At 39.2% G+C, this 13243-nt stretch overlaps 2 protein-coding genes across 2 annotated transcripts in view; both read left to right on the top strand.

Moving 5' to 3' along the window:
• The window catches only part of UGT3A1 (UDP glycosyltransferase family 3 member A1), a 124829-nt gene that overhangs the window by 12604 nt on the left and 98982 nt on the right, over positions 1 to 13243 (top strand). The gene's annotated exons all lie outside the window — the stretch shown is intronic.
• The window catches only part of UGT3A2 (UDP glycosyltransferase family 3 member A2), a 34633-nt gene that overhangs the window by 12930 nt on the left and 8460 nt on the right, over positions 1 to 13243 (top strand). The window contains exon 4 of the mRNA XM_033179358.1: positions 1158 to 1689. Within this exon, the coding sequence (XP_033035249.1) occupies positions 1158 to 1689 (532 nt within the window). The remainder of the gene's footprint in view (positions 1 to 1157; positions 1690 to 13243) is intronic.

The raw sequence follows: 13243 nt of genomic DNA, 5'->3' as shown, positions 1-13243 counted from the left end.
GTGAGCCACTGCACCCAGTTCATTACTGAAATTTTCAAAAATGTTTGGCAACTTTTCCTTTGTTATGTGAATCTTTAAAAATATACAACAGAGGATGACTTCAGTCAGTCTGCATATCATTAGTGAGGGACCTTCTCTAACTGGAGGGCAATGGTACAGGTTACAGGTGTGTCAGGAAATTGATTCCCTCAGTCTTCCATACAGCCAATAGGTTTCTGCTATCTAGAGCTCTTGCACTTATTGCAACTGGCCTAGGCATCCTCATCTATTTCCCCCAAATTCTGTAAAATAGGATCATATTCTATGCAGGCATTATTGGGAATACGTTGCAAAAGAATCGTCCCTTTGCATATGTCAGTAAAGCTTTGACATTATCTTACCTGAATACCCCAGCTTGCATTGAGGTGGAAAGAAATAATAATAATAAATAATTAAATAAAGATAATAATATAAATAAGTAAATGAATATGTAAATAAATATATAAAAATATGTAAAATGAAAATAAATAAAAGTAAATAATAAAGAAAGAATAATAAAGAAAAAAGCAATGCGTTTCAAAAACCAGCTTCCTTTTGTTTTTATTTTTTCCATTGCTTAACTCCTAGGGATAGAAAGGTGGAATTCTCATTTTCAGCTGAGATATTCGGTTGTAATAGAATCAAAGAGTAACTTGACTGAGGCAATCTCTCGTATGCAAGCACACAGTGCTAAAACATAGCACATATAATCAATATGGATAAACTCTTTCGTCAAGTTACTTACACAATTTGGTTGGATAAATAAGAAAATCACTCATAAACACTCCGTATGTAAATGAGGGCTAGAGTGTCACCTAATTTATCAAGGAGACGGAACTCTGAGATCTGCTGCTCTGAGAGATGGCTCCCAGAGTAGAAGGACCTTGTGTTGGCATTGATGGTGGTTGGGATTTGGATAAGGGGAGAAAAGGGGAAGGGAGAAGGGTACACTCTAGGGAGTAGAAACATTTAAGCCAGGATAATTACGGCAGAGGGCATTTGTGGGAAACGGGTTGAATTTGTGGGTGACTGCTAGAAAGGTTGTTGCTTCCCTGGGATATTTTCTTTGTATCTCAAGATACTTTTATGTACTGTAAATTTAACACTTCCCATGAATATTTATTATTTTTTTCTTACAGAGGAAATTTTGAAAACTTATTAAAAGTTCTAGAATACTTGGCGTTGCAGTGCAGTCATTTTTTAAGGAGAAAGGATATCATGGATTCCTTAAAGAATGAGAACTTCGACATGGTGATACTTGAAACTTTTGACTACTGTCCTTTCTTGATTGCTGAGAAGCTCAGTAAGCCATTTGTGGCCATTCTTTCCACCTCATTTGGCTCTTTGGAATTTGGGCTACCAATCCCCTTGTCTTATGTTCCGGTATTCCATTCCTTGCTGACTGATCACATGGACTTCTGGGACCGAGTGAAGAATTTTCTGATGTTCTTTAGTTTCTGCAGGAGGCAATGGCACATGCAGTCTGCATTTGACAACACCATCAAGGAGCATTTCACAGAAGGCTCTAGGCCAGTTTTGTCTCTTCTTCTACTGAAAGCAGAGTTGTGGTTCATTAACTCTGACTTCGCCTTTGATTTTGCTCGACCTCTGCTTCCCAACACTGTTTATGTTGGAGGCTTGATGGAAAAACCTATTAAACCAGTACCACAAGTAAGTGACCCTCAGCATTCAGTTTGGGATTCACACAGAGGTCTTCAGTGCATAGTTGATGGCTGCCACCTGCCAGGAGGATTCTGAGGCTGAAGTAGGGATAGGCAAGGGAGGCACCTAGGGCATGCTTTTAAAGGAAGTGATGAGTTTCAGGGTTGTGCAAGTATAATGTTAGGCCTTGCACCATCCTGAGATCAAGGACATCTTTGTGTGGGTTCCTCTGGCTCCTATCTTGCCACACCCTAGTCCTAGCCTTGATAAAATAAGCCCTGTATTAAAGTTTCAATTTTTTGTTTGCATTTTTATTTTGCATGATCATGTGTACAATAAACATGTAGTTAGTGCCCATTACATGCAATAATTGTTAAGGAGATAAGATGCTCACAGTGAAATGACAACACTATGGATTCGGAGTAAGCAGGGTGGGTCTGTACAGGACCAACAGCAAGAACTGCCGGTGGTATCTCCAGTGTTCCCTGCCTGTAGAGCCCTGGCTCCTGGCTCCACCCAGATCTTCTGACTTGATTTCTCTGGGGTGGACCCCTGCTACTGTAATTTGCAAATGCTGCCCAGGTGATTTGAATGCACAGCACAGTTTCACAACTCAGAACCTCTGCTACAGAAATTTTTCAAAGGGAGGAGAGCTAGGATGAGTTGGCTGCCTGTTGCCTCTGAGCACTGGGTTCCCATTTTACAGAAGTCATCATATTTAATATCCTTCTATCTGTATGGAGGTGTGATCATCTTCATTTTTATAAACAGAAGAGGACAGAAGCTCAGGTGATGTAGGTGACCTTCCCACCACCATGTATTTCAGAGGCCCTGAGGGCCTGGGCTTTCCAGCCACCCAAGTGTCCACTCTTCTAACTTGCATTGAGTGAGCAGGAAGAGGTGGGGAATGATCTATAGGTGATATGGGCTTTGCATTGGTGGCAGGAAGTTTTAGGAATGGAGCTGAGAGGGAAAGCACCCCAGGTTGGGGAGCAGGGGTCCCAATATGTGGAGATGTAATTGAGATGGCAATAAGGCTGGGTTCCCTGGGTGGCGCTGGCTACACTAGTGGAGTAGAAGATTCAATTGCATGAGTAAAACTGTGGGGATTTACCAGAAACCTTAGCTAGCAGGTGGGTGGATCAGGTCTCCACCATGGAGTAGGGAGAGGAGGTTGTTAAGAGGATAACAATGGGAATAAGAGTTGTAATGACTGTGAAACAACATACACTAAAAAAAATAATGTTTCTTCTCTGCATTTTCCAATTTTTATATAATGGTCTTATGTTGCCTTGTAATTATAAAAATGATGACAAGGCTGTTTTAAAGAAGTCCTTAGGAATGGTAAGTGGTATGCTGGCTGGAATCCAGTAGAGTCTGAACCACGTAGTAGAATGATGGGTTGGGAGGTGGAGTGAGCCCTTGTAGGGCAGAGAGAATCAGACAGAGTTCAAAGAAATATTTGGAAGTAAGAATTGGCAAAATTGTGCTAAACACAAAATTAAGACATTGGATACTGTGAGCCCAAAATACAGGACGCTGGTCTCACCAATTTAGAAAATTTATTTGCCAAGGTTAACGATGCATCCATGACAGCTTCAGGAGGTCCTGACGACATGTGCCCAAGGTGTCTGGGGCACAGGCTGGTTTTATACATTTTAGGGAGACATGAGACACCAGTCAATATGTGTAAGATAAACATCGGTTTGGTCCAGAAAGGCAGGAGAGGGGGATTCTAGGTCATAGGTAGACAAGAGACAAACAATTGCATTTTTTTGAGTCTCTGATTAGCTTTTCAGAGTGCACAATTTACAGAAACAGTCACTTATACCTTAGTCTGGGTTAGTGAAACAATAGGGCAGAGGAATCAAGCCGACATTTGTCTCAGGCGAGCAGACGGATGCTTTTGAGTTCTGTCTGCTCTTTGTCCACAAGGAATTTTCTTGTGGGCAAATGGTGAGGGGGTATGCAGCTTTTTTTTTTTTTTTAATCTTTGTGGCTGTGGCTATCCTATTTAGGAAAGGAATGGGAGGCAGTTTTGCTCGATGCAGTTCCCAGCTTGACTTTTCTCTTTGGCTTAGATTTGGGGATCCTGAGATTTATTTTCCTTTCACAACACTAACTTTGTTAAGAACTACCTGGGGGACTTTAAGATACAAGCTGCCCAGGCCTGCTTTCGGGACAGAGCATTACTGCTTTTTTTTTTTTTTTTAAATCCACCACATCAAGGCATTGATCACTTCTTTATGTTACAAACATCCCAATTATATTCTTTTAGTTACTTGAAAATGTACTATAAGTTACTGTTGACTGTAGTCACCTTGTTGTGCTATCAAAACTAGACCTTATACATTCTAACTACATTTTTGTACCATTAACTATACCCACTTCCCCATCCCAGCCTCTGGTAACAGTCATTCTACTCTCTGTCTCCATGAGTTTAATTGTTTTAATTTTTAGCTCCCACAAACGAGTGAGAACATGCAGTTTGTCTTTCCGTGTCTGGCTTAGTTCACTTAACATAACGTACTCTAGTTTCATCCATATTGTTGCAAATGACAGGATCCCTTTCTTTTTATGGCTGATGAGTTCTCCATTATGTACACATACTATATTTTCTTTATCCATTCATCTGATGTTGGACATTTATATTGATTCCGTATCTTGGCTGCAGCGAATAGTGCAACAATAAACACAGAAGTGCAGGTATCTCTTCAGTATAGTGACTTCTTTTCTTTGGGGTATATACCTAGCAGTGAGATTGCTGAATCATATGGCAGTTCTAGTTTTAGTTTTCTGATGAACCTCTAAACTGCTTTCCATAGTGGTTGTACTGATTTAAATTCCCACAAACAGTGTGCAAGTTTTCTTTCTCCACATCCTTGTTATTGCCTGTCTTTTGGATGAAAGCCATTTTAACTGGGGTGAGATAATATCTCATTGTAGTTTGGTTTGCATTTCTGTGGTAATCCATGATGTTGAGCAAACCTTTTATATGCCTGTTTGTCATTTGTATGTCTTTTGAAAAATGTCCATTCAGATCTTTTATTTTTTAATCAGGTTATTAGATTTTTTTTTTCTCATAGAGTTGTTTGAGCTTTTATGTATTCTGGTTATTAATCCTTTGTCAGAAGAAGAATTTGCACATATTTTTTCCCATTCCATGGGTTATCTCTTTGCTTTATTGATAGTTTTCCATTGTTGTATAGAAGCCTTCTAACTTGATGTGATCTCATTTGTCCATTTTTCCCTTGGTTGCCTGTATTACGCAAGAAAAACAAGTGCGCCCAGATCAACATCCTGGAGCATTTCCCCAATGTTTTCTTTTAGTAGTTTAATAGCTTGAGGTCTTAGATTTCAGTCTTTTTCTTTTCTTTTCTTTTCCTTTTTTGAGACTGAGTTTTGCTCTTGTTGCCCAGGCTGGAGTGCAATGGTGTGATCTTGGCTCACTGCAACCTCTGCCGCCTGGATTCAAGCAAATATCCTGCCTCAGCCTCCCAAGCAGCCGGGATTACAGGCGCCCACCTAAGTTTTTGTATTTTCAGTAGAGACGGGGTTTCACCAAGTTGGCTGGGCTGGTCTCGAACTCCTGACCTCAGGTGATCCACCTGCCTCAGCCTCCCAAAGTGTTACATTTAAGTCTTTTATTCCATTTTGATTTGATTTTTGTATATGATGAGATATAGGGGTCTAGTTTTATTCTTCTGCATATTCATATCTAGTTTTTTTTTTTAGCACCATTCATTGAAGAGACTGTCCTTATGTTCTTGGCACCCTTGTCAAAAATAAGTTCACCACAGATGTATGGATTCAATGCTGGGTTGTCTATTCTGTTCTGTTGGTCTATGTTTCTTTTTTTATGCCAGTACCATACAGTTTTGGTTACTATAGTCTTGTAGTATAGCTTGAAGTCAGGTAATGTGGTTCTTCCAGTTTTGTTCTTTTTGCTTGGGATGGCATTGGCTGCTATTCTGGGTCTTTTGTGGTTCCATATAAATTTTAGGATTATTTTTCCTCCTTCTGTGAAGAATGTGACTGGTATTTTTATAGAGACTGAATTGAATCTGTAGATTGCTTTGGGTAGTATGGACATTTTAACAATATTGATTCTTCCAGTGCATTAATGTGGAATAGCTTTCCAGTTTTTAAAACGTTTTCTTCAAATAATTGCATCGATGCTTTATAGTTTTCACTGGAGAGATCTTTTACTTCTTTGTTTAACTTTATTGCTAGGTATTTTATTTTGTTTGTGGACATTGTAAATGAAATTACTTTCTTGATTTCTTTTTCAGACTATTCACTGTTGGCATATAGAAATGCCACTGATTTACATATATTGATTTTGTGTCCTGCAACTTTACTAAATTTGTTGATCAGTTCTAATAGTTATTTTGGTAGAGTCTTTAGGTTTTTCCAAATATAAGATTACATAATTTGCAAACTAGCATAATTTAACTTCTCCCTTTCCAATTTAACTGCCCTTTATTTCTTTCTGTTTTCTGATTGCTCTAGCTAGAACTTCCAATACTATGTTGAATAACAGTGGTAAAAGTGGGCATCCTTGTCATGTTAGAGGAATGGTGTTCAGTTTTTCCCCATTCAGTGTGATACTAACTTTGTGTGTGTCATATATGGCTTTTATTGTGTTGAGGTATGTTTCTTCTATACTCAGTTTTTTTAGGGTTTTTATCATGAAGGGCCTTTGAATTTTATTGAATGCTTTTTCAGCATCAATTGATATGATCATATGGTTTTTTTCCTTCGTTCTGTTGATATGATGAATCACATTGATTGATTTGCATATGCTGAACAATCCTTGAATCCCTCAGATAAATCCCCCTTGGTCATGATAAATGATCTTTTTAATGTGTTGTTGATTTTGGTTTGCTATATTTTGTCAAGGATTTTTGCCTTAATGTTCATCAGAGATATTAACCTGTAGTTTACTTTTTCTGATGTGTATTTGTCTGGTTTTGGTATAAAGGTAATATAGGCCTTTTATTCCCTTCTCTTCTATGGTTTTTAGAATAGTTTGAGTAGGATTGGTATTAGTTTTTTAAATGTTTGGTAAAATTCAGCATTGATGCCATTGGGTCCTAGGCTTTTCTTTGCTAGGAGACTTTTTATTATAGCTTCAGTCTCGTTACTTGTTATTGGTCTGTTCAGGTTCAGGATTTCTTCATGGAATAATCTTGGTAAGTTTAATGTGTTTAGGAATGTATTCATTTCTTCTAGGTTTTCCAATTTATTGGCATACAGTTGCTCATAGATGTTTCTAATGATCCTTTGAATTTCTGTAGCATCAGTTGTAATGTCTTTTTTCTTTAGCTCTGATTTTATTTGGGTTTTCTCTCTTTTCTTAGTTTGGCTAAAGGGTTGTCTATTTTCTTATCTTTTCAAAACCAAACTTTTCATTTCATTGATCTTTTATTTTTTAATTTTAAATTTCATTTATTTCTGCTATGATCTTTCTTTCTTCTACTAATTTTGGGTTTGGTTTGCTCTTGATTTTTCAATTCTTTAAGATGCATCCTTAGATGGTTTATTTGAAGTCTCACTCTTTTGATGTAGGCACTTATAGCTATAAAATTTCCTCAGTATTATTTTCACTGTATCTCATAGGTTTTGGTATGTTTTGTTTTCATTATCATTTGTTTCAACAAATTTTTAAATTTCCTTCTTAATTACTTCATTGACCTACTGGTCATTCAGGGGCCTATTGTTTTATTCCATGCATTTGTATAATATCCAGAGTTCCTCTTGTTATTGACTTATAGTTTTATTCCATTGTGGTCTAAGAAGGCAGTTGATATAATTTCAATTTTTTTGAATTTCATAAAAGTTGTTTTATGGCCTAATGTATGGTCTACACTTAAACATGGTCCATGTACCAAGGAGAAGAATGTCTTTTTTGCAGTCATTGGATGAAAATTTCTTTTTTTTTTTTTTTTTTTTATTATACTTTAAGTTCTAGGGTACATGTGCATGACGTTTATATCATGTATAACTCCCCAATGCAATCCCTCCCTCCTCCCCCCTCCCCATGATAGGCCCCAGTGTGTGATGTTCCCCTTCCCGAGTCCAAGTGATCTCATTGTTCAGTTCCCACTATGAGTGAGAACATGCGGTGTTTGGTTTCTCTTCTTGTGATAGTTTGCTAAGAATGATGGTTTCCAGCTGCATCCATGTCCCTACAAAGGATGCAAACTCATCCTTTTTTATGGCTGCATAGTATTCCATGGTGTATATGTGCCACATTTTCTTAATCCAGTCTGTCACAGATGGACATTTGGGTTGATTCCAAGTCTTTGCTATTGTGAATAGTGCCGCAATAAACATACGTGTGCATGTGTCTTTGTAGTAGAGTAATTTATAATCCTTTGGGTATATACCCAGTAGTGGGATGGCTGGGTCATATGGTACATCTAGTTCTAGATCCTTGAGGAATCGCCATACTGTTTTCCATAATGGTTGAACTAGTTTACAATCCCACCAACAGTGTAAAAGTGTTCCTATTTCTCCACATCCTCTCCAACACCTGTTGTTTCCTGACTTCTTAATGATTGCCATTCTAACTGGTGTGAGATGGTATCTCATTGTAGTTTTGATTTGCATTTCTCTGATGGCGAGTGATGATGAGCATTTTTTCATGTGTCTGTTGGCTGTATGGATGTCTTCTTTTGAGAAATGTCTGTTCATATCCTTTCCCCACTTTTTGATGGGGTTGTTTGTTTTTTTCTTGTATATTTGTTTGAGTTCTTTGTAGATTCTGGATATTAGCCCTTTGTCAGATGAGTAGGTTGCAAAAATTTTTTCCCATTCTGTAGGTTGCCTGTTCACTCTGATGGTAGTTTCTTTAGCTGTGCAAAAGCTCTTTAGTTTAATTAGATCCCATGTGTCAATTTTTGCTTTTGCTGCCGTTGCTTTTGGTGTTTTAGACATGAAGTCCTTGCCCATGCCTATGTCCTGAATGGTACTACCTAGATTTTCTTCTAGGGTTTTTATGGTATTAGGTCTAACATTTAAGTCTCTAATCCATCTTGAATTAATTTTCGTATAAGGGGTAAGGAAAGGATCCAGTTTCAGCTTTCTACTTATGGCTAGCCAATTTTCCCAGCACCATTTATTAAATAGGGAATCCTTTCCCCATTTCTTGTTTCTCTCAGGTTTGTCAAAGATCAGATGGCTGTAGATGTGTGGTATTATTTCTGAGGACTCTGTTCTGTTCCATTGGTCTATATCTCTGTTGTGGTACCAGTACCATGCTGTTTTGGTTACTGTAGCCTTGTAGTATAGTTTGAAGTCAGGTAGCGTGACGCCTCCAGCTTTGTCCTTTTGACTTAGGATTGTCTTGGCAATGCGGGCTCTTTTTTGGTTCCATATGAACTTTAAAGCAGTTTTTTCCAATTCTGTGAAGAAACTCATTGGTAGCTTGATGGGGATGGCATTGAATCTATAAATCACCTTGGGCAGTATGGCCATTTTCACGATATTGATTCTTCCTATCCATGAGCATGGTATGTTCTTCCATTTGTTTGTGTCCTCTTTGATTTCACTGAGCAGTGGTTTGTAGTTCTCCTTGAAGAGGTCCTTTACATCCCTTGTAAGCTGGATTCCTAGGTATTTTATTCTCTTTGAAGCAATTGTGAATGGAAGTTCATTCCTGATTTGGCTCTCTGCTTGTCTGTTACTGGTGTATAAGAATGCTTGTGATTTTTGCACATTAATTTTGTATCCTGAGACTTTGCTGAAGTTGCTTATCAGCTTAAGGAGATTTTGGGCTGAGACGATGGGGTTTTCTAAATATACAATCATGTCATCTGCAAACAGGGACAATTTGACTTCTTCTTTTCCTAACTGGATACCCTTGATTTCTTTCTCTTGCCTGATTGCCCTAGCCAGAACTTCCAACACTATGTTGAATAGGAGTGGTGAGAGAGGGCATCCCTGTCTTGTGCCAGTTTTCAAAGGGAATTTTTCCAGTTTTTGCCCATTCAGTATGATATTAGCTGTGGGTTTGTCATAAATAGCTCTTATTATTTTGAGGTACGTTCCATCAATACCAAATTTATTGAGCGTTTTTAGCATAAAGGGCTGTTGAATTTTGTCAAAAGCCTTTTCTGCATCTATTGAGATAATATGTGGTTCTTGTCTTTGGTTCTGTTTATATGCTGGATTACGTTTATTGATTTGCGAATGTTGAACCAGCCTTGCATCCCAGGGATGAAGCCCACTTGATCATGGTGGATAAGCTTTTTGATGTGCTGCTGAATCCGGTTTGCCAGTATTTTATTGAGGATTTTTGCATCGATGTTCATCAGGGATATTGGTCTAAAATTCTCTTTTTTTGTTGTGTCTCTGCCAGGCTTTGGTATCAGGATGATGTTGGCCTCATAAAATGAGTTAGGGAGGATTCCCTCTTTTTCTATTGATTGAAATAGTTTCAGAAGGAATGGTACCAGCTCCTCCTTGTACCTCTGGTAGAATTCAGCTGTGAATCCATCTGGTCCTGGACTTTTTTTGGTGGGTAGGCTATTAATTGTTGCCTCAATTTCAGAGCCTGCTATTGGTCTATTCAGGGATTCAACTTCTTCCTGGTTTAGTCTTGGGAGAGTGTAAGTGTCCAGGAAATTATCCATTTCTTCTAGATTTTCTAGTTGATTTGCGTAGAGGCATTTATAGTATTCTCTGATGGTTGTTTGTATTTCTGTGGGGTCGGTGGTGATATCCCCTTTATCATTTTTTATTGCGTCTATTTGATTCTTCTCTCTTTTCTTCTTTATTAGTCTAGCTAGCGGTCTGTCAATTTTGTTGATCTTTTCAAAAAACCAACTCCTGGATTCATTGATTTTTTGGAGGGTTTTTTGTGTCTCTATCTCCTTCAGTTCTGCTCTGATCTTAGTTATTTCTTGCCTTCTGCTAGCTTTTGAATGTGTTTGCTCTTGCCTCTCTAGTTCTTTTAATTGTGATGTTAGAGTGTCAATTTTAGATCTCTCCTGCTTTCTCTTGTGGGCATTTAGTGCTATAAATTTCCCTCTACACACTGCTTTAAATGTGTCCCAGAGATTCTGGTATGTTGTATCTTTGTTCTCATTGGTTTCAAAGAACATCTTTATTTCTGCTTTCATTTCGTTATGTACCCAGTAGTCATTCAGGAGCAGGTTGTTCAGTTTCCATGTAGTTGAGCGGTTTTGATTGAGTTTCTTAGTCCTGAGTTCTAGTTTGATTGCACTGTGGTCTGAGAGACAGTTTGTTATAATTTCTGTTCTTGTACATTTGCTGAGGAGTGCTTTACTTCCAATTATGTGGTCAATTTTGGAATAAGTGCGATGTGGTGCTGAGAAGAATGTATATTCTGTTGATTTGGGGTGGAGAGTTCTATAGATGTCTATTAGGTCCGCTTGGTGCAGAGATGAGTTCAATTCCTGGATATCCTTGTTAACTTTCTGTCTCGTTGATCTGTCTAATGTTGACAGTGGAGTGTTGAAGTCTCCCATTATTATTGTATGGGAGTCTAAGTCTCTTTGTAGGTCTCTAAGGACTTGCTTTATGAATCTGGGTGCTCCTGTATTGGGTGCATATATATTTAGGAGAGTTAGCTCTTCCTGTTGAATTGATCCCTTTACCATTATGTAATGGCCTTCTTTGTCTCTTTTGATCTTTGATGGTTTAAAGTCTGTTTTATCAGAGACTAGGATTGCAACCCCTGCTTTTTTTTGTTCTCCATTTGCTTGGTAGATCTTCCTCCATCCCTTTATTTTGAGCCTATGTATGTCTCTGCATGTGAGATGGGTCTCCTGAATACAGCAGACTGATGGGTCTTGACTCTTTATCCAGTTTGCCAGTCTGTGTCTTTTAATTGGAGCATTTAGTCCATTGACATTTAAGGTTAATATTGTTATGTGTGAACTTGATCCTGTCATTATGATATTAACTGGTTATTTTGCTCGTTAGTTGATGCAGTTTCTTCCTAGCCTCGATGGTCTTTACATTTTGGCATGTTTTTGCAATGGCTGGTACCGGTTGTTCCTTTCCATGTTTAGGGCTTCCTTCAGGGTCTCTTGTAAGGCAGGCCTGGTGGTGACAAAATCTCTAAGCATTTGCTTATCTGTAAAGGATTTTATTTCTCCTTCACTGATGAAGCTTAGTTTGGCTGGATATGAAATTCTGGGTTGAAAATTCTTTTCTTTAAGAACGTTGAATATTGGCCCCCACTCTCTTCTGGCTTGTAGAGTTTCTGCCGAGAGATCTGCTGTTATTCTGATGGGCTTCCCTTTGTGGGTAACCCGACCTTTCTCTCTGGCTGCCCTTAAGATTTTTTCCTTCATTTCAACTTTGGTGAATCTGGCAATTATGTGTCTTGGAGTTGCTCTTCTGGAGGAGTATCTTTGTGGCGTTCTCTGTATTTCCTGAATTTGAATGTTGGCCTGCCCTACTAGGTTGGGGAAGTTCTCCTGGATGATATCCTGAAGAGTGTTTTCCAACTTGGTTCCATTTTCCCCCTCACTTTCAGGCACCCCAATCAGACGTAGATTTGGTCTTTTTACATAATCCCATACTTCTTGCAGGCTTTGTTCATTTCTTTTTCTTCTTTTTTCTTTTGGTTTCTCTTCTCGCTTCATTTCATTCATTTGATCCTCAATCGCTGATACTCTTTCTTCCAGTTGATCGAGTCGGTTACTGAAGCTTGTGCATTTGTCACGTATTTCTCGTGTCATGGTTTTCATCTCTGTCATTTCGTTTATGATCTTCTCTGCATTAATTAGTCTAGCTGTCAATTCTTCCACTTTTTTTTCAAGATTTTTAGTTTCTTTGCGCTGGGTACGTAATTCCTCCTTTAGCTCTGAGAGGTTTGATGGACTGAAGCCTTCTTCTCTCATCTCGTCAAAGTCATTCTCTGACCAGCTTTGATCCGTTGCTGGCGATGGGCTGCGCTCCTTTGCAGGGGGAGATGCGCTCTTATTTTTTGAATTTCCAGCTTTTCTGCCCTGCTTCTTCCCCATCTTTGTGGTTTTATCTGTCTCTGGTCTTTGATGATGGTGACGTACTGATGGGGTTTTGGTATAGGTGTCCTTCCTGTTTGATAGTTTTCCGTCTGACAGTCAGAAGGACTGTCTGTTGGTCTGTTGGAGATTGCTTGAGGTCCACTCCAGACCCTGTTTGCCTGGGTATCAGCAGCAGAGGTTGCCGAAGATAGAATATTGCTGAACAGCGAGTGTACCTGTCTGATTCTTTCTTTGGAAGTTTCCTCTCAGGGGTGACTCCACCCTGTGAGGTGTGGGGTGTCAGACTGCCCTAGTGGGGGATGTCTCCCAGCTAGGCTACTCAGGGGTCAGGGACCCACCTGAGCAGGCAGTCTGTCCGTTCTCAGATCTCAACCTCCGCGTTAGGAGATCCACGGCTCTCCCCAAAGCTGTCAGACAGAGTCGTTCGGGTCTGCAGCGGCCCCGCTCTTTCCCCTAATGGACTGCAGCTGTGCGCTGTCCGCAGAGGTAGAGTCTACAGAGACAGGCAGGCTTCCTTGAGCTGCTGTGAGCTCCACCCAGTTCGAGCTTCCCAGCGG

This window comes from Trachypithecus francoisi, unplaced genomic scaffold (genome assembly GCF_009764315.1).
Source record: "Trachypithecus francoisi isolate TF-2019V2 unplaced genomic scaffold, Tfra_2.0 Lachesis_group2, whole genome shotgun sequence".
NCBI lineage: Eukaryota > Metazoa > Chordata > Mammalia > Primates > Cercopithecidae > Trachypithecus > Trachypithecus francoisi.
The sequence above is the reverse complement of the archived record's forward strand: the minus strand, read 5'-3'. Positions and strand labels throughout refer to the sequence as shown.